At 38.5% G+C, this 23,177-nt stretch overlaps 1 protein-coding gene across 40 annotated transcripts in view; it reads right to left on the reverse strand.

Annotated features, from left to right (window-relative positions):
• CEP112 (centrosomal protein 112) overlaps window positions 1-23,177 on the reverse strand; it is a 598,860-nt gene that overhangs the window by 310,500 nt on the left and 265,183 nt on the right. For all 40 annotated transcript variants that reach the window (XM_054456162.2, XM_063656440.1, XM_063656450.1 and 37 more), the window contains one exon: window positions 4,049-4,156. In XM_054456162.2, the coding sequence (XP_054312137.1) occupies window positions 4,049-4,156 (108 nt within the window). The remainder of the gene's footprint in view (window positions 1-4,048; window positions 4,157-23,177) is intronic.

Here is a 23,177-nt window from a genome sequence, read left to right on the forward strand (position 1 = left end):
AGGCATGAGCCACCGCGCCCGGCCAGCATAATTTATTTAATCATTCATTTTATTCATAACTTTTTTCAATATTACAAATAATCCTCCCGAAACATATGTGAACATGCATCTTTTTGCACATGTGTAAGTATTTCTATAGGATAGGTTCTAAGAAATAAAATTTTGGGATTAAAATCGATATGAATTAGTTTTTTTGGAACAATAGAACATATATATCCTATATATGAATATGTATATATAGAGTGTACATATTCATATGTGCATATGTGTCTGCATACATGCACACATGATTTTTAAAAATCAAATGGTAAAGATCATCTTCTAATAAAAAGTAACAGGTCCTTGCCCCATCCCACTCCTATATTGGTGGCAACTCTTTTAAAACATGTCTGTGCTCCTTTCTCTGGTGATTACTTCCCTACCTCTACAAAATATGCTACATAGCTCTTTCTTAATTTACCAAAGCTAGACATTCCTTATAGGCCTTCCACTAGGACAAATGGGGATTTAGCTCATTTACACTCCCTTGCTGCTCTCTCCCACTCCTGTCACCATTTTACTAGTTACTCTACTCCTCTCAGTTCCTCCAGTGGTCAACCCTATAATTAGGAATATACTAAAGCCTCTGTGTTTTGTTTCATGATACGGGCAGCTGCTCAAATCCACACTTCATGATAATACCTCAGTGCTTTCACCCTTCCCCTCCCAGCCCCTCCATCCCTTTCTTCCACTTCCATACCTACACCATCTTAACCTTTACTGTTACAATAGCAAGGCTGGTGATATGGTTTGGCTGTGTCCCCACCCAAATCTCACCTTGAATTGTAATAATCTCCACGTGTGAAGGGTGGGACCAGGTGGAGATAATTAAATCATGGGGGCAGTTTCCCCCGTACTGTACTCATGGTAGTAAATAGTTTCACGAGATCCCATGGTTTTATAAATGGGAGATCCCCTGCACAAGCCCTCTTGCCTGCCACCATATAAAAGGTGATTTTGCTTCTCCTTTGCCTTCTGCCATGATTGTGAGGCCCCCTCAGCCATGTGGAACTGTGAGTCCATTAAACCTCTTTCCTTTATAAATTACCCAGTCTCAGGTATGTCTTTATTAGCAGCGTGAGAACAGACTAATACAGTTGGTAACATCTATGTCCTGTTCTGTAACCCTAAGCTAGTTTTTAAAGTTGAAAACAATAAATGTCATCTAATTATTGTGTCTATGTATATATTGTTCAATGATGAATATTTTGTCTGCTAAGACTACATTTCCTTTTTACTGGTCCGGTGTCATAACGCCTGTGCTGCCTGATGAAGAATGTGCCTAAGTTCTAGGGTACATGTGCACAATGTGCAAGTTAGTTACATATGTATACATGTGCCATGCTGGTGTGCTGCACCCATTAACTCATCATCTAGCATTAGGTATATCTCCCAATGCTATCCCTCCCCCCTCCCCCTACCCCACAACAGTCCCCAGAGTGTGATGTTCCCCTTCCTGTGTCCATGTGTTCTCATTGTTCAGTTCCCATCTATGAGTGAGAACATGCGGTGTTTGGTTTTTTGTCCTTGCGATAGTTTACTGAGAATGATGATTTCCAATTTCATCCATGTCCCTAACAAAGGACACGAACTCATCATTTTTTATGGCTGCATAGTATTCCATGGTGTATATGTGCCACATTTTCTTAATCCAGTCTATCATTGTTGGACATTTGGCTTGGTTCCAAGTCTTTGCTATTGTGAATAGTGCCGCAATAAACATACGTGTGCATGTGTCTTTATAGCAACATGATTTATAGTCCTTTGGTTATATACCCAGTATTGGGATGGCTGGGTCAAATGGTATTTCTAGTTCTAGATCCCTGAGGAATTGCCACACTGACTTCCACAATGGTACCCTAAAACTTAAAGTGTAATAATAATAAAATAAAAAAATAAAGTATCCCTTTGTCTATTATTTTAAAAACCCACAAAAACAAAAATAAATAAAAAAAAATCCAGTTCCAGCATTTTCTACGTTTTTACATTTTCTAAGTTTGCAATTGTAGTCAGCATGGTAAATTGTTTTATGCTAACCCCATTTGATGGTCTTCTCTGTGATGCTCCTTCCAGGCGGAGGATTACACCAGGGAGGCCATGTTTGCTTTGGCCAATAAAATGTGAGTAAACTTACTTCTGAGTCAATTTTATAAGCCAGCAAATGCTCAAAATATTTCCTTTTCCATTTCCCATAGCAATGTTCCAGATAGTTCATTCTAAAAACTGGACTCAAGATGACATGACATGGGTCAGAGCTGCAGTCAATCCTCAAAGGACACGTGACATAAGTATGAAATAAGTGTTTTTTGTTCTAAGTCATTGAGATTTAGGATCATGTTTACCAAAGCAAAACCAAGCTAAAAATGAATAGTAATCTTAAGTATTCTGGGAATAAGCAGAAATATATTTTTAAAAGAAGAAAATAAAACTTTGTATTACTAAGTAAGAGGCAGAGCACTGACGACAAAATCTCAACTCCTTACATATCCTGGTCCTAACCTCCCTCTTCCCCTTCATCTCCTACAGCAGGAACCTTTCTCCCCATACTCTGGCTAACCTGGTCTTCATCATCATTAATCTTCCCTGAACACTTCCATCTTGCTCTCTTCTCAGGATTTTTGAACGTGCAGTTCCCTCAGACTGGAATACTATTCCTCCAGAGCTCATGGCTGGCTCCTTCCTAGTTTTTAGAACTCAGCACAGATGTCAGGGAAACCCTGACCAGTTATTCAAGGCTAGTAATCCCCTTCCCACCCTCCACCTGGCAAAGGCTATAAAGGTACCATGTTTTCTTCTTCATAAGTCACTCTTCAGGCCGGGCGTGGTGACTCACACCTGTAATCACAGCATTTTGGGAGGCTGAGGTGGGCATTTCACCTGAAATCAGGAGTTCAAGACCAGCCTGGCCAACATGGTGAAACCCTGTCTCTACTAAAATTACAAAAATTAGCCGGGCGTGGTGGTGTGTGCCTGTAATCCCAGCTACTCGGGAGGCTGAGGCAGGAGAATCGCTTGAACCCGAGAGGTGGCGGTTGCAGTGAACCAAAATGGTGCCACTGGACTCCAGCCCGGGTGAGAGAGTGAGACTCCATCTCAAATAATAATAATAATAATAACAATAATAATAATAATAACAATAACAACTCACTCTTCAAAATTATTTCACTTTTTAATTTGTAGACTGATTACTCATCGAAAAGCAAGCTCCATGAGAGAGGAGGCATGTTCTCTCTGTTGCTGTTCTCCCTCATGCCAGGGACAGCACCTGGCACATAGTAAGTACTCAACCCTATTTCTCAAATAAATGGAGGTTTAACTAGTGCTCTGACAGGACAGAAGAATGACTGATATTGTTAGGATACTTGTTCCCACCCAAATCTCATGTTGAAATGTAATCCCCAGTGTTGGAGGTGCGGCCTTGTGGGCGGTGTTTGGATCATGGGGGCGGATCCGTCATGAATGGCTTGGGCCATCCCCTTGGTGATAAGTGAGCTCTCACTCTGAATTCATGAGTGATCTGGTCATTTAAAAGTGTACGGCACCTCCTCGCTTCTCTCTCTCTCTCTCTCTCTCTCTCTCTCTCTCTCTCTCACTGGTTCACTTGCTGACTCCTGCTTTTGCCATGTAAGGTGCCTGCTTCCGCTTCCTTCTGCCATGATTGGGAGCTTCTTGAGGCCTCTCCAGAAACAGAGGCCACTATGCTTTCTGTACAACCTGCAGAACTGTGAGCCAATCAAACCTCTTTTCTTATAAACTACCCAGTCTCATCAATTACAATCGATGTTTCAATCAAACATTCAGATAAAACAAACTGTCAGAATAAACTTCAGTGGAGTGTTAAAATTCTGTTTACAGATTTTATTGAAACAAACATTATTTTAAATATATTGTTAATAACAGCTCTTAGTAATGTTTTCATTATGCAGATATTTTGTGATAGCGATTTTTAAAAGATAAATTATTCATGTATTTTAAAAATTTAATGGCAGCATCAAAATGAAAGACCAACCTGTTGTTCATACCGCTGTCTGATGTCCTCCAGTTGCCATAAAAACTCCTTTGATTGTTTCTCACGAAGAGATTTGGATCTAGTTAGATCTGCCTCCACTTTTTCCATCTATAAAATTTAAAAATCAAATATTAATTTTTTAAACAAAAAATTGTGTTCCATATTTTTGTAATTTGTCCATTTGTTTAAACGACAGATTTTAAACACCTCACCAATAATAATGATGAATTTAAAAGTATTAAAAAATGAGACATTTATCAATTCATTTTAATATATTTTAATTATTTCAGGAGGGAAATTAAAATTGGTATATAATTGACTAAATTCTAAAATTACAACAATAATGCAGTGAAAATATAATTTAAGGCATTCTAATATTTATTGAACAAAATTTAATTAAGCCCTTGGTATGTGCTGAATGAGATAAAATATTTCCAAATCATATCTCTGATAAGAGACTTATATCTTGAATATATAAAGAACTCTTATAGCCCAATAATAAATGGATAATTAAACTCAATTTTAAAGTGGTCAAAGAGCCTGAATAGATATTTCTCTAAAAAGATATACAAAAGGCCAAAAAGCATTTGAAAAGATGCTCAACATCACTGTCTTTAAGCAATTACAAATTAAAACAAGAATGACATATCACTTCATGCCCCAAAGAATAGCAATAATAAAAAAAGACAAATCGTAACAAGTATTGGTAAAGATGTAGAGAAGTAAGAACCTTCAACACTGCTGCTGGGAATATAAAATGGTATAGACATGCTGGAATACAGTCTGTCTGACAATTTCTCAAAACATTAAATAGAGTTACATGTGTCCCAGTAGTTCCACTCCAAGGTAAGAAATAAGAACATATATCCACACAAAACTTTGTCTACAAATGTTTATAGTAGCATTATTCATAACATCCAAAAAGAGGAAACCACCCAAATATCCATCAGTTGATAAATGAATAAACAAAATGTGGTATATTCTTACAGTAGAATATTATTCAATCATAAAAAGTAAAGAAGTATTAATACATGTACTCTGGGAGGCTGAGGCAGGAGGATTGCTTGAGCCCAGGAGTCGGAGACCAGTGTAGGCAACATAGTGAGACTGTGTCTCTACAAAAAAAAAAATTAGCCGAGCATGGTGGCACGGGCCTACAGTCTCAGCTATTCGAGAAGCTAAGGCAGCAGGATCGCTTAAGCCCCAGAGGTTGTAGCTGCAGTGAGCCATGACTGCACCACTGCATTCCAGCCTGGGAAGAAGAGTAAGATCCTGTCTCAAAACAAAAATTAATTATAAATAGAAAAAAAACTAACACACGTTATAACATGGATGAGCCTTGACAGAATTAAGCTAAGTGTCACAACAGACCACATACTGTAGGATTCCATTTATATTAAATTTCCAGAATAGGCAAATCCATAGATACAGAAAACAGATTAGTGGTTGCCTAGGGTGAGATGGTGATCTGGGAGGGTAACTGTTAAAGGGTATGGTGTTTCTTTGGGGGAAGATGAACATTTTCTAAAATTGATTGTGATGATATTTACATAACATCCTGAATACATTTTTTAAAACCACTGAATTGTACACATACGAGTGAATTGTTGGTATGTGAATTTTATCTCAACAAAGCTGTTATTAAAAAAGAAAACGGAAAAAGGAAAAGTCAAAGATTCCACCACACCCATGAGGCCTCACATAATCCAATCCCAGTGACCTCTCACATCTCATCTCTACTGCTCTATCCCACAACCACCACCACAGTCCACCTACCTGCTGCCCAGGCCTACAATGTGTCAGAAGTGCTCTCACCTTGTGGGCAGGAGGTTCTGCCTGATATTCACACAGCTTCTTTCTCAAAGTATTGAGGCTTTGTTTAGCATCACCTTTGTACTGAGACCTTCTAGACCACTCAATTTTAAATTGTACATTGCAATTCCCCAGCCACTAAGTCCACCTAGTTCCCCTATCTCTGCTTTGCTACCCTTTTGTTCCACAGGATATACCACCTTCAGATTCACTATATAATCTACATCTTCATTAAGGCTGTTTGTAATGTCTCTCTCCCGCAGTGTAACGTCACCCCATGTTCACTGTCATCAGTGAAATAGTATCAACCATTTGCCACAGTGCCTGGCACATACAGGGAATCAATAAATACTAATCAAATGAAAACAAAGATTGCACAGTGTACCCAACTTGGTTCAAGACTTGCTGAATTTACAATTTCCTACATTTAGTTCCAAATTCTTTAAAACACACACAAAATAAATAAAAGCATGTTGGACCTAACTTTTTCTATCACTTTGTTATGATCAGATGCAATGAGAAAGAGATGTTCTCACAGTCATGAAAAAGCTCTCCATGTCAACAACATGAAAATGGTGCCTTTTATTCAAAGCAATGCAGTATTTTACTTGTCTTTAAACCCCTGCACATTTGGGTATAACTTAAGACAATATTTTTTGTCTGAGGCAATTACCAGTTAACGTGGCAACCATTCTACCACTGGCTACTTTATATTACTTATTATTCTGCTTCACTGGTATGTGGAACTACTTCTACTTTGTTCAGCTTGTACACAATGCCTTCTTTCAGGTTACCTTTTGGTAAGCACTAAGATTAGTTAAGACACGAATATTGGAGGAAATGAACTATGAAAAATGCTTCTTTCACAGTTTTTCACAATATATTTGAAAAAAACATTTCAATGCATTTATTCAGACATGATTAGACTTTAAGGTTCTAGGAACAAAGATGTTCAGTGAAAGGCAACCAGTTTCACTGCATGAGAACGAAATGCATATTACCACCCACTGCTGTGTCTAACACCACATTCCAGTTTCTGGTTCTTACATCGAAGTTTGAATGCCCTCTAGATTATAGCATGATATTTAGCACCCAAATATTTCTTTGTAAATACCAAGGATTGCAATCCCAAAAATATTAAGTCATCAGTGTAAAATTCAATTAGAGTTCTAAGATTACTGAGTCATAGGTAATTAGTATTGTGGTCAAGAATAAATTTAAGGAATGATTAAAGGAAGCACAGTCAAGCACACTTTGGTTTTTTGTTTCTAACTCAAGACTTTGGTTTCAAGGCTCTCTCTCTTTCAGTGCTTTTCATATTGGACCTCAAGTGAGATGCTCCTTAATCTGTCCTCAGCAATCCAGACTCCAGTACCCTTGATATTTTCCAAGCAAGCCATGGCTGTTCTTGACTCTAGGGTCTTTTGCCCATCATACTATCGGTAGGTCTTTTCATTTTTTTTTTCATCCAGTCAGTCTTTTCAAAGTTGACTCAAGTTTTCCTTCTTCTCTAAGGTGTCCTTTAATCCCACTAACTGAATAAATGCCTTCCTTCTCTCTATGCTCTAGGATTTAACATCTTTATTCTCCTAGCACATTGTGTATTTCTCTATAAAATGGAAATGTTTCAAATGTGTAAGCTTTGTTTAGTAATGCAGATAATGAGCCCATAAATAAAAGAACTATGGCAAGTCTTTCTTTTGTATATTTATTAAATAGCTGCCATGGTATGTGAAGTAAAGATGTATTAAATTCTTAAGGATGAGGAGGAGGGACATCAGCAAGATGGTAGAATAAAAGTTCCCCAGCTCCAGTCTATCTCATACAAATCCAACTAGCAACCATTCACAGACAAGAAAACCTTCATGAATATTCCAGAACCATAGGAGTGAGGCTGAGACATGTTCTTGGATCACAGAACTGACAAAAGTCACATTACAAAAATAATAGAAATGGTTTCACGTTGACTGTATCATCCCTCCCACAAACCACCATAGTGCCACACAGAGAGGATTCCCCTGGGCCCATGGTTTCTACAATGGGAGAGAGGTGAACATCCAGCTTTCCCAGCATTCCAAGATGCTTGGCAGGAGGCCCACTTCTGCCTCGCCTTAAAAGGAACATTGGGAGTACTAGCAGGGCTAGAACATCTGAGATCAGCTAGAAACAAAGAAGGGAAAATGGAGCTCACAGCAACCTCTGCATTCTGGCCAGTGGAGGCACCCAACCAGAGAGACCAACAAATAGCATCACTGAGCAGGAAGCACAGTTGACAGATCTGCCAAGCTCAAGTCCCTAGCCAGATTTGCCACCCAGCCTCAGAGCTTGGCATACTTCCCCAGGCTCAGAGGCAAGCCCAGATCCCTACATATCTGTAGAGCAGAGCATGTAGTCCAATCCAATGTTAGCAGTGACTGCCCCTGTCTAGTGTTGGAGCCCAGCCTGAGGTGCAGGCAGGGAGCCAAGCCCAAAACTACACATAATTGTGGGCATAGCATCTGGCTTTGCCCATCTGAGTGGCTGGCTGAGCAGCAACCCCAGAGACCTTGACAGCATTGGAGGCTGACCTTCAGCCCTGTCCAACTACAGATTTCAAACATGAGTACCACCATGCCAGGGAACCCAGCCTGCAACCCTGCCTAATCAGAGGTTATCACAGAGCCCAGCCAGCAGCTGTGCTTGATTGTGCAGCCTAGCCAATGGTCTCACTGGACTGTGAAGCACAACCAGGAGCCACACCTGACTTCATATAACAGGCAGCAGCCCCTCGTAACTAAAGAACCCAATAGCAAAATCTGCTTGCTCATGGTCACTATCAGCTGGTCCATCCAGAATCTTAGGCTAGACTAAATATTGAAAGTGTCCATCCCCACCAAAGGACATCTGCAAAGGCCAAAAGAGGAAGCCAATTCATCAAACGCACAGACAGCAAGGTAGGTACACAAAGATTACAAAAAAAACAAGGAAATATACGCGACAAAAAGAAACTAAGAGAGAAAGCTCCAACAATGAACCCTAAAAGTATGAGGATCTATAAAATGACTGACAATTCAGAATAATCCTTCTAAGAAGATCACAGATGTATTAGTTTGTTCTTGCATTGCTATAAAGCCCTGAGAGTGGAATTTATAAAGGAAAAGAGGTTTAATTGGCTCACAGTTCAACAGGCTGTATAGGAAGCATGATGCTACCATCTGCTCGGCTTCTAGAGAGGCCTCAGGAAACTTACAATCATGGCAGAAGGCAAAGGGGGAACAGGTGCATCACATGGCTAGAGCAGGAGCAAGAGAGAGTGAGGGCGAAGGTGCTACACACTTTTAACAACCAGATCTCATGAGAATACCCTCACTTTCACGAGAACAGCACCAAGGGGATGATGCTAAATCATTCAGGAGAACCCACCCCCATGATTCAATCACCTCCCACCAGGCCCAAACTCCAAGACTGGGAATTACAATTTGAAATGAAATTTGGTTTGGGACACAGATCTAAACCATATCAATAGAATTATCAGAAAATATGGATAGAAAAGTAAATAAAACTTGAAAAACAATATACAGACAAAAGAATTAGTTTGACAAAGGAACGGAAATTATTTTTAAAAATAGAAATCCTAGAGATAAAGAATACAATAACTAAACTGAAAAATTTTATTAAAAGCTTGAACATCAGACTCAAACAAATAGAAGAAAGAATCAGTGAGTTCAAAGACAGGACATTTAAAATTATCGAGTCACAGGAGCAAAAAGTAAAAAGAATAAAGAAGGTTTATGAAAATTATGGGACAGGACACCATCAAGAGACCTAACTTTCACATAATAGGAGATCCAAAGGAGAAGAGAGAGAGAAATGCCCCCCAAAAAAAGCATATTTAAGAAAATAATGGCTGAAAGCTTCCCAAATCTAGAAAAACATGTCAACATCCAGGGACAGAATATTCAGAGGTTACAATCGAATTCAACCCAAAGACAGTTCACGAAGACACATCATAATCAATTATCAAAAATCAAAAACAAAGAAAGAATTCTGAAAACCAAAAGAGAGAAGATACATATCACATACAAGGGAGTTGTAACATGGCTATCAGCAGATTTCTCAGTAGAAACCCTGCATGCCAGGAGACAGTGGGAAGATATATACTCAAAGTACTGAAGGAAAAAAGCTGCCAATCAAGAATAATCTACCTGGCAAAGTTATCCTTCAGAAATAAGAGAGAAGTAAAATCTTCCCGCACCTCCATCTTTCCCCCAAAATGAGGGAGGTCATCACCATGAGCCTTGCCTTACAGGAATTATGAAAAGGAATTATTTAAGCTGAAAAACAGTCATTTTCATATGCTAATAACATAAAACATATGAAAGTAAAAAACTCAGTGGTATAAGTAATACATAGTCATATTCAGAATACTTTAGTGCTGTAAGTATGGTGTGTAAAGCAATTTTATCTCTAGTATGATGGTTAAAAAACAAAACTTTTAAAAGCAACTATAACTGCAATAAATTGTTAAGGGAGGCCAGGTGTGGTGACTCACGTCTGTAATCCCAGCACTTTGGGAGGCTGAGGGGGGCAGACCACTTGAGCTCAGGAGTTCAAGACCAGCCTGGGCAACATAGTAAGACCCCATCTCTACTAAAAATACAAAAATTACATGGGCACAGTTGTGTGTGCCTGTAGTCCCCGCTACTTGGGAGGCTGAGGCACGAGAATTGCTTGAACCTGGGAGGCGGAGGTTGCAGTAAGCTGAGATTACACCACTACACCACAGCCTGGGTGACAGACCAAGACTCTGTCTCAAAAAAAAAATTGTTAAAGGATACAAATTATAAAAAGCTGTAAATTGTGAAATCAAAAACATAAAATTAAGGGAGAATAAAAGTGTACAGTTTTTATATGCAATAAAGTTATTATCATCTTGAAGTAGCCTATTATAAGTAGAAGATGTTTTATGTAAGTCTCATGGTAACCACAAAGTAAAAATCTATAGTAGTTGCACAGAACATAAAAAGAAAGGATTCAAAGCATATCACTACAGAAAATCATCAAACTGCAAAGAAAGATAGCAAGTGAGGAAGAAAAAAAGAACAAAGAATCTACAAAACAACCAGAAAATAAATTACAAAATGGAAGTACTGAATCCTTACCTATCAATAATTACTTTGAATATAAATGAAGTAAATTCTCCAATCAAAAGACATAAAGTAACTGGATAAAAAAACAAAACTCAACTACATGTTTCCTACAAGAGACTCATGTCATGTTTATGGACACAAATAGACTAAAAGTGAAGGGATAGAAAAGATATTTCATGCAAATAGAAATGAAAAGAGAGCAAGGGTAGATATATTTAAATTGGATAAAATAGAGTACATTAGTCCATTCTCACACTGCTATCAAGACATACCTGAGACTGGGCAATTTATAAAGGAAAGACATTTAATTGACTCACAGTTCAGCATGGCTGGGGAGGCCTCAGGAAATTTAGAATCATGGTAGACAGCAAAGGGGAAGCAAGGCACCTCCTTCACAGGGCAACAGGACAGAGTGAGCACAAGCAAGGGAAATGCCAGATGCTTATAAAACCATCAGATCTCATGAGACTCACTCACTATCAAGAGAACTGCATGGGGGAAACCACCTCCATGATCCAATTACCTCTACCTGGTCCCACCCTTCATACGTGGGGATTATGGGGATTACAATTTGAGGTGAGATTTGGATGGGGACACAGAGCCAAACCATATCATAGAATTTAAGTCAAAACTGTAAAATGAGAAACAGAAGGTCATCATATAGCGATAAGGGGCTCCACTCATCAAGAGGATATAACAATTACAAATATATACGCACCCAATATAACAGCACCTAAATATGCTGTTCATATCTGTGAACAGCAAATATTCACAGATATGAAGGAAGAGATAGACTGTAATACAATAACAGGAGAGAACTTCTGTACTACACTCTCAACAGTAGACAGATCATCCACATAGAACATCAATAAGGAAACATCAGACTTAAACTACACTTTAGAGCAAATGTACCTAAAAGACATATGCTCAGCATTCCATCCAACAGCAACAGAATATACTTACGTCTCAAGTACACATGAAACATTCTGCAGAACTATGTTAAGCTACAAAACAAGTCTTAACAAATTTAAGAGTATTTAAATAATATAAAGTGTCTTTTTCAATCACAATGGTATGAAATTAAAAATCAATGAACAGGAGAAACCTTGGAAAATTCACAAACATGTGAAAATAAACAACATAATCCTAAGCAACCAGTAAGTCAAAAAAACAAAAGAAAAATTAAAAAAAAACATTTGAGACAAACAAAAACGGGACACAGGATGCCAAAACTTATGGGATATAGCAAAAGGAGTTCAAGGGAAATTAATGGCAAAAAACACCTGTATCAATTTTTTTAAAAAAAGAAAGACAAACCTCAAATCAACAACCTAATATTATACCTCAGAACTAAAAAAAGGAAAAATGAACTAAGCCTAAAGTTAGGAGAAGGAAGGAAGTCATAAAGATCAGAGCAGAAAAAAATGAAATAGAGACTAGAAAAACAATAAAAAAGATCAGTGAAACTACGAGTTGGTTTTTCAAAAAAATAAAATTTACAAAACATTAGCTAGACTAAGAATAAAAGAGAAGACTCAAATAAATAATATCAGAAATGAAAGGGCAGACTTTAAAACCGATAATATAGAAACACAAAAACAAGGGAGAATTACGAACCACTACACATCAACAAATTGTATAGATGAGGAAACAGATGAATTCCTACACATATAGAACCTACCACGACTGAGTCATGAAAAAACAGAAAATCTGAACAGACCAGCAATGACTAAGGAGACTGAATCATTAGCAAGAAACTTCTCAACAAAGAGAAGCTCAGGACATGATGAAAAAGAGAAGCTTCTCAACAAAGAGAAGCTTCAGCTCACTGCTGAATTCTACCAAACATAAGAAGAACTAATACCAATCCTGCTCAAATTCTTCCCAAAAAACTGAAGTAGAGGGAATATTTCCAAACTCATATCGTAAGGCCAATGTTACCCTGATACCAAAAACACACAAGGACACAAGGAAAGAACGTTACAGGCCAATATCCCTAATGAACATAGATGCAAAAATCTTCAATAAAATACTAGCGAAAAAAAAAACAACAGGGGGGAAAGAGCCAAGATGGCCGAATAGGAACAGCTCCGGTCTACAGCTCCCAGCGCGAGCGACGCAGAAGACGGGTGATTTCTGCATTTCCATCTGAGGTACCGTGTTCATCTCACTAGGGAGTGCCAGACAGTGGGCGCAGGTCAGTGGGTGAGCGCACCGTGCGCCAGCCGAAGCAGGGGCGAGGCATTGCCTCACTCGGGAAGCGCAAGGGGTCAGGGAGTTCCCCTTCCAGAGGTGACAGACGGCACCTGGAAAATCGGGCCACTCCCACCCGAATACTGTGCTTTTCCGACGGGCTTAGGAAACGGTGCCCCAGGAGAGTATAGCCCGCACCTGGCTCAGAGGGTCCTACGCCCACGGAGTCTCGCTGATTGCTAGCACAGCAGTCTGAGATCAAACAGCGAGTCGGCAGCGAGGCTGGGGGAGGGGCGCCCGCCATTGCCCAGGCTCGCTTAGGTAAACAAAGCAGCCTGGAAGCTTGAACTGGGTGGAGCCCACCACAGCTCAAGGAGGCCTGCCTGCCTCTGTAGGCTCCACCTCTGGGGGCAGGGCACAGACAAACAAAAAGACAGCAGTAACCTCTGCAGACTTAAATGTCCCTGTCTGACAGCTTTGAGGAGAGCAGTGGTTCTCCCAGCACGCAGCTGGAGATCTGAGAACGGGCTGACTGCCTCCTCAAGTGGGTCCCTGACCCCTGACCCCCGAGCAGCCTAACTGGGAGGCACCCCCCAGCAGGGGCAGACTGATACCTCACACGGCCGGCCAGGTACTCCAACAGACCTGCAGCTGAGGGTCCTGTCTGTTAGAAGGAAAACTAACACAAAGGACATCCACACCAAAAACCCATCTGTACATCACCATCATCAAAGACCAAAAGTAGATAAAACCACAAAGATGGGGAAAAAACAGAGCAGAAAAACTGGAAACTCTAAAAAGCAGAGTACCTCTCCTCCTCCAAAGGAACGCAGTTCCTCACCAGCAACGGAACAAAGCTGGACGGAGAATGACTTTGACGAGCTGAGAGAAGAAGGCTTCAGACGATCAAATTACTCCGAGCTACGGGAGGATATTCAAACCAAAGGCAAAGAAGTTGAAAACTTTGAGAAAAATTTAGAAGAATGTATAACTAGAATAACCAATACAGAGAAGTACTTAAAGGAGCTGATGGAGCTGAAAACCAAGGCTCGAGAACTACGTGAGGAATGCAGAAGCCTCAGGAGCCGATGCGATCAAATGGAAGAAAGGGTATCAGCCCTGGAAGATGAAATGAATGAAATGAAGCGAGAAGGGAAGTTTAGAGAAAAAAGAATAAAAAGAAACGAGCAAAGCCTCCAAGAAATGTGGGACTATGTGAAAAGACCAAATCTACGTCTGATTGGTGTACCTGAAAGTGACGGGGAGAATGGAACCAAGTTGGAAAACACTCTGCAGGATATTATCCAGGAGAACTTCCCCAATCTAGCAAGGCAGGCCAACATTCAGATTCAGGAAATACAGAGAACGCCACAAAGATACTCCTCGAGAAGAGCAACTCCAAGACACATCATTGTCAGATTCACCAAAGTTGAAATGAAGGAAAAAATGTTAAGGGCAGCCAGAGAGAAAGGTCGGGTTACCATCAAAGGGAAGCCCATCAGACTAACAGCAGATCTCTCAGCAGAAACTCTACAAGCCAGAAGAGTGGGGACCAATATTCAACATTCTTAAAGAAAAGAATTTTCAACCCAGAATTTCATATCCTGCCAAACTAAGCTTCATAAGTGAAGGAGAAATAAAATACTTTACAGACAAGCAAATGCTGAGAGATTTTGTCACCACCAGGCCTGCCCTAAAAGAGCTCCTGAAGGAAGTGCTAAACACGGAAAGGCACAACCGGTACCAGCCACTGCAAAATCATACCGAAATGTAAAGACCATCGAGACTAGGAAGAGACTGCATCAACTAACGAGCAAAATAACCAGCTAACATCATAATGACAGGATCAGATTCACACATAACAATATTAACTTTAAATGTAAATGGACTAAATGCTCCAATTAAAAGACACAGACTGGCAAATTGGATAAAGAGTCAAGACCCATCAGTGTGCTGTATTCAGGAAACCCATCTCACGTGCAGAGACACACATAGGCTCAAAATAAAAGGATGGAGGAAGATCTACCAAGCAAATGGAAAACAAAAAAAGGCAGGGGTTGCAATCCTAGTCTCTGATAAAACAGACTTTAAACCAACAAAGATCAAAAGAGACAAAGAAGGCCATTACATAATGGTAAAGGGATTAATTCAACAAGAAGAGCTAACTATCCTAAATATATATGCACCCAATACAGGAGCACCCAGATTCATAAAGCAAGTCCTGAGTGACCTACAAAGAGACTTAGACTCCCACACATTAATAATGGGAGACTTTAATACCCCACTGTCAACATTAGACAGATCAACGAAACAGAAAATCAACAAGGATACCCAGGAATTGAACTCAGCTCTGCACCAAGCAGACCTAATAGACATCTACAGAACTCTCCACCCAAAATCAACAGAATATACATTTTTTCAGCACCACACCACACCTATTCCAAAATTGACCATATACTTGGAAGTAAAGCTCTCCTTAATAAATGTAAAAGAACAGAAATTATAACAAACTATCTCTCAGATCACAGTGCAATCAAGCTAGAACTCAGGATTAAGAATCTCACTCAAAACCGCTCAACTACGTGGAAACTGAACAACCTGCTCCTGAATGACTACTGGGTACATAATGAAATGAAGGCAGAAATAAAGATGTTCGTTGAAACCAACGAGAACCAAGACACAACATACCAGAATCTCTGGGATGCATTCAAAGCAGTGTGTAGAGGGAAATTTATAGCACTAAATGCCCACAAGAGAAAGCAGGAAAGATCCAAAATTGACACCCTAACATCACAATTAAAAGAACTAGAAAAGCAAGAGCAAACACATTCAAAAGCTAGCAGAAGGCAAGAAATAACTAAAATCAGAGCAGAACTGAAGGAAATAGAGACACAAAAAACCCTTCAAAAAATAAATGAATCCAGGAGCTGGTTTTTTGAAAGGATCAACAAAATTGATAGACCGCTAGCAAGATTAATAAAGAAAAAAAGAGAGAAGAATCAAATAGATGCAATAAAAAATGATAAAGGGGATATCACCACCGATCCCACAGAAATACAAACTACCATCAGAGAATATTACAAACACCTCTACGCAAATAAACTAGAAAATCTAGAAGAAATGGATAAATTCCTCAACACATACACCCTCCCAAGACTAAACCAGGAAGAAGTTGAATCTCTGAATAGACCAATAACAGGAGCTGAAATTGTGGCAATAATCAATAGTTTACCAACCAAAAAAAGTCCAGGACCAGATGGGTTCACAGCCGAATTCTACCAGAGGTACAAGGAGGAGCTGGTACCATTCCTTCTGAAACTATTCCAATCAATAGAAAAAGAGGGAATCCTCCCTAACTCATTTTATGAGGCCAGCATCATCCTGATACCAAAGCCTGGCAGAGACACAACAAAAAAAGAGAATTTTAGACCAATATCCTTGATGAACATTGATGCAAAAATCCTCAATAAAATACTGGCAAACAGAATCCAGCAGCACATCAAAAAGCTTATCAACCATGATCAAGTGGGCTTCATCCCTGGGATGCAAGGCTGGTTCAATATACGCAAATCAATAAATGTAATCCAGCATATAAACAGAACCAAAGACAAAAACCACATGATTATCTCAATAGATGCAGAAAAGGCCTTTGACAAAATTCAACAACCCTTCATGCTAAAAAGTCTCAATAAATTAGGTATTGATGGGACGTATCTCAAAATAATAAGAGCTATTTATGACAAACCCACAGCCAATATCATACTGAATGGGCAAAAACTGGAAGCATTCCCTTTGAAAACTGGCACAAGACAGGGATGCCCTCTCTCACCACTTCTATTCAACATAGTGTTGGAAGTTCTGGCCAGGGCAATTAGGCAAGAGAAGGAAATCAAGGGTATTCAATTAGGAAAAGAGGAAGTCAAATTGTCCCTGTTTGCAGATGACATGATAGTATATCTAGAAAACCCCATTGTCTCAGCCCAAAATCTCCTTAAGCTGATAAGCAACTTCAGCAAAGTCTCAGGATACAAAATCAATGTACAAAAATCACAAGCATTCTTATACATCAATAACAGACAAACAGAGAGCCAAATCATGAGTGAACTCCCATTCACAATTGCTTCAAAGAGAATAAAATACCTAGGAATCCAACTTACAAGGGATGTGAAGGACCTCTTCAAGGAGAACTACAAACCACTGCTCAAGGAAATAAAAGAGGATACAAACAAATGGAAGAACATTCCATGCTCATGGGTAGGAAGAATCAATATCATGAAAATGGCCATCCTTCCCAAGGTAATTTACAGATTCAATGCCATCCCCATCAAGTTACCAATGACTTTCTTCACAGAATTGGAAAAAACTACTTTAAAGTTCATATGGAACCAAAAAAGAGCCCGCATCGCCAAGTCAATCCTAAGCCAAAATAACAAAGCTGGAGGCATCACGCTACCTGTCTTCAAACTACACTACAAGGCTACAGTAACCAAAACAGCATGGTACTGGTACCAAAACAGAGATATAGATCAATGGAACAGAACAGAGCCGTCAGAAATAATGCCACATATCTACAACTATCTGATCTTTGACAAACCTGACAAAAACAAGCAATGGGGAAAGGATTCCCTATTTAATAAATGATGCTGGGAAAACTGGCTAGCCATATGGAGAAAGCTGAAACTGGATCCCTTCCTTACACCTTATACAAAAATCAATTCAAGATGGATTAAAGACTTAAATGTTAGACCTAAAACCATAAAAACCCTAGAAGAAAACCTAGGCAATACCATTCAGGACATAGGCATGGGCAAGGACTTCATGTCTAAAACACCAAAAGCAATGGCAACAAAAGCCAAAATTGACAAATGGGATCTAATTAAACTAAAGAGCTTCTGCACAGCAAAGGAAACTACCATCAGAGTGAACAGGCAGCCTACAAAATGGGAGAAAATTTTCGCAACCTACTCATCTGACAAAGGGCTAATATCCAGAATCTACAATGAACTCCAACAAATTTACAAGAAAAAAACAAACAACCCCATCAAAAAGTGGGTGAAGGACATGAACAGACCCTTCTCAAAAGAAGACATTTATGCAGCCAAAAAACACATGAAAAAATGCTCACCATCACTGGCCATCAGAGAAATGCAAATCAAAACCACAATGAGATACCATCTCACACCAGTTAGAATGGCAATCATTAAAAAGTCAGGAAACAACAGGTGCTGGGGAGGATGTGGAGAAATAGGAACACTTTTACACTGTTGGTGGGACTGTAAACTAGTTCAACCCTTGTGGAAGTCAGTGTGGCGATTCCTCAGGGATCTAGAACTAGAAATACCGTTTGACCCAGCCATCCCATTACTGGGTATATACCCAAAGGACTATAAATCATGCTGCTATAAAGACACATGCACACGTATGTTTATTGCGGCATTATTCACAATAGCAAAGACTTGGAACCAACCCAAATGTCCAACAATGATAGACTGGATTAAGAAAATGTGGCACATATACACCATGGAATACTATGCAGCCATAAAAAATGATGAGTTCACGTCCTTTGTAGGGACATGGATGAAATTGGAAATCATCATTCTCAGTAAACTATCACAAGAACAAAAAACCAAACACCGCATATTCTCACTCATAGGTGGGAATTGAACAATGAGAACATATGGACACAGGAAGGGGAACATCACACTTCGGGGACTGTTGTGGGGTTGGGGGAGGGGGGAGGGATAGCATTGGGAGATATACCTAATGCTAGATGACGAGTTGGTGGGTGCAGCGCACCAGCATGGCACATGTATACATATGTAACTTACCTGCACGTTGCGCACATGTACCATAGAGCCTAAAGTATAATAATAATAATAATAATAATAATAATAATAATAAAAAGAAAAAAAAAACTTTCAGTTAAAAAAAAAAAAAAAAAAAAACCACCCAGAATTCAACACATTAAAATGATCAGCTAACCATGATCGAGTGGAATTTATCCCTGGGATGCAAAGGTGTTTCAACATATGCAAATCAATAAATGTTAGACAACATATTGATAAAATGAAGAATAAAAACCAAATGATTATCTCAATAGATGCAGAAAAATCACTTGCCAAAATTCAACATCATTTCATAATAAAAACTCTTAACAAATTAAGTATGAAAAAAAAGTACCATAACATAATAATCAACATGTATGACAAGCCTACAGGTAAAATCCTACTCAATGGCGAAAAGCTGAAAGCTCTTCTTCTAAGATTTGGAATTAGACAAGGATGTCCACACTTATTTTCAACATAGTAGTAGAAGTCCTTGCCAGAGTAATTTGGCAAGATAATGGGGAAAAAAGGCATCCTAGCAGGAAAGGAAGAAATAGAATTGTCTCTGTATGCTGATGACATAATCTATACACAGAAAACCCTAAAGATTTCACACACAAAAAATAAAACTGAACTGATAAATGAATTCAGCAGAGTTGAATAAAATCAACATTCAAAAATCATCTGTGTTTCTATACAGTAGTAACAAACTATTCAAAAAAGATTTTTTTTTTTTTTTTGAGACAAAGTCTTGCTCTGTTGCCCAGGCTGGAGTGCAATGGAAAGATCTCAGCTCACTGCAACCTCCGCCTCCCAGGTTCAAGCAATTCTCCTGCCTCAGCCTCCTGAGTAGCTGGGATTACAGGTGCTCGCCACCACGCCCAACTAATTGTTGTATTTTTTGTAGAGATGGGGTTTCACCATGTTGGTCAGGCTGGTCTGGAACTCCTGACCTCAGATGATTCACCTGCCTCAGCCTCCCAAAGTGTTGGGATTATAGGTGTGAGCTACCACTCCCAGCCCAAAAAAGAAATTTTTAAGAATCTCATTTATAATAGCAATAAAAATAAAATAATTAGTATTCATTTATCCAAAGAGGCAAAAGATGTATACATTGAAAACTATAAAACACCGATGAAAGAAATTAAGGAAAATACGGGTAGAAAGATATCCTGTGTTCTTGGATCATTAGAATTAATAGTGTTAAAATGCCCATACTACCCAAAGCAATCTACAGATTCAAGCAATTCCTATCAAAATGCCAATGTCTTTTCTCACAGAAATAGAAAACCCAATCCAAAAATTGGTATGGAATCATAGAAGACTCCAAATAGCCAAAGCAATCTTGAACAATAAGTAACAACAACAAAGCTGGAGGCATCACACTACCTGACATCAAAATATGATTAAAAAACTACATTAATCAAAACAGCATGGTATAGGCACAAAAGCTGATACATTAGCCAGAGGAACAGGATAGAGTTCAGAAATAAACATCCATTTATAGACAATTGATTTCAATAAAGGTGCCAAAATCACAGAATAGGAGAAAGGATGGTCTCTTCAATAAATGGTATTGAGAAAATTGGCTATTCACATACAGAAAAAAATGAAATTGGGTTTTCATCATACACCATATACAAAAATATACTCAAAATGGATTAAAGACTTAAATATAAAAGTTGAAGCTATAAAACTAGTAGAAAATACAGGGAGAAAGCTTCCTGACATCAGTCTTAGCAAAGATTTCTTGGATATGACAATAAAAGCACAGGCAACAAAGGCAAACACAGACAAATGGAATTACATCAAACTAAAATGTTTCTGCACAGGAAACTAAACAATCAACAAAGGAAAAAAACAATCTACAGAATGAAAGAAAATATCTGCAAACCATACATATTATAAGGGATTGATATTCAAAATATATAAAGAACAAAAATAACTCAATAGCAAGAAAAATAAACTGATTAAAAAACAGGCAAAGGACCTAACCAGATATTTCTCAAAATAAGACATAAAAATGTCCCACAAGCTGATGGAACAAAATGCTCAACATCACTAATTAGGGAAATGCCAGTTCACACTACAATGAGATATCACTTCACAACTGTTAGAACGGTTTTTATCAAAAAGATGAAAGTTAACAAGTGCTGCTGAGGATGTGGAGAAAAGGGAACCCTTGTACACTGCTGGTGAGGATGTAAATTAGTATAACCACTACAGAAAATATATGGAATTTCCTCAAAAAACTAAAAATAGAACTACCATTTTTTCATCCAGCAATCCCACTACTCAGCATAAATCAAAGGAATTGAAATCAAAATTTCAAAGAGATATATACACTCCCATGTTCATTGCAGCTTTATTCACAATAGACAAGATATGGAATCAAGCTATGTATCCACTGAAGGATAAAGGGATAAAGAAAATGTGGCATGTATATATCTTGGAATACTATTTAGCCTTTAAAAATAAGGAAATTCTGTCATTTGTGACAACATGGATAAACCTGGAGGACATTGTGTTAAGTTAAATAAGCCAAGCACAGAAAGACAAAATGGCATGATCTCACTTACAGGTAGAAACTAAAAAAGTCAAACTCAGAAGTAGAGAGTACAATGGTAGTTAGGAGAGGCTGGGTGAGAGTAGGAAAAGGGAACTGGGAAGATACTGTTCAAAGGGTACAAAGTTTCACTTAGACAAGAAGAATACTTTCTAGTGATCAACTGCAGAGCATAGTGACTATAGTTAATAATATATATTTCAAAATGGGTAAGAGAGTATATTTCAAATAGTCACCACAAAAAACAAGTAAATGAGGTTATGGCTATGTTAATTAGCTTGTTTTAATCATCTACATTGTGTGTGTGTGTGCATTTTGATATATATATCAAAACATCACATTGTATCTCATAAATATATACAATTATGATTTGTCAATTAAAAATATAAAAAATTAAAATTAAAATTATTTGGGGTCAAAAAAAATCTCTTAAGGATGAAATGGTAAGCAAAAGTGATACAGGAACTAAACAGAAGGTAAATCAAGGATGGTAGGCCTGATATATTTAGCATTTTTAAGACAAATCTACATATAAAATTGGTTTTTGTTTCTTTCACTTCGGGCAAGTTGAAATATTAAAAATAAATAATAAACATTAAAATATTTAAAATGTTAAACATTTAAGTACTTAAAATAGAAGAATTTTATGTACTCAAAGTTGGTAAAAATAGATTATCCTCTATCTAAATAATTTAAAACACATTAAAAGGCTTTTGTACCAAAACGTTTTTAAAAATTCAAAGTAAATAACAACTGATATTATAACAAAACAAAATACATGTTATTTTAGATGATACTGACCAAAAATGCCAGACCACATTCCATTCTCTTTTCACAATTTAACAAAAATTCAAAATTCATCTTATAAAACACTTTGTAGAAAAACACAGCGTTCTCAGTTGCCATAGATACACAACATTCTGCTTCACCATGCATCATTCCATATTCCATTGAACTTCAAGTAAAAAGAAATATATAAAGGAAATGCCTTTATTGTGTAACTCAGGCTTCAAGAGAACCTAAGATTAAAACCTAGTGGCCAAAAAAGGTACAGAAAAGGGCTTGAGTACATTTCAGTGGCTGTTTAGTGTTCAAAGATAATAAAGTGTGTTAGTTTTTTTTGTTTTGTTTTGTTTTTTTTTTGAGACAGTATCTTGCTCTGTGGCCCAGGCTGGAGTGCAGTGGCACAATCTCGACTCACTGCAACCTCTGACTCCCAGTTAAAGCGATTCTCCTGTCTCAAGTCTTCCAAGTAGCTGGGATTACAGACAAGTGTGAGCCACCGCACCCAGCTTGAAGTGTGTTAGATTTTCCTGATATGGTGCTTCAAGAATTACTTGTTGGTATATGTAAGAGAAAGCCCACATATCCATAGCTTTAACGAGGGGTCCCCAACCCCCGGGGCCATGGACTGGTACTGGTCCTTGGCCTGTTAGGAACCCTGCATACAGCAGGAGGTGAGTGGCAGGGTGAGTGAGCATTACCGCCTAAGCTCCACGTCCTGTCGGATCAGTGTTGGCACTAGATTCTCGCAGGAGCCTGAACCCTGTTGTGAACTGTGCATGCGAGGGATCTAGGTTGCACACTCCTTATGAGAATCTAAT

The sequence above is a fragment of the Pongo pygmaeus genome, chromosome 19, assembly GCF_028885625.2.
Source record: "Pongo pygmaeus isolate AG05252 chromosome 19, NHGRI_mPonPyg2-v2.0_pri, whole genome shotgun sequence".
NCBI classification, from domain to species: domain Eukaryota; kingdom Metazoa; phylum Chordata; class Mammalia; order Primates; family Hominidae; genus Pongo; species Pongo pygmaeus.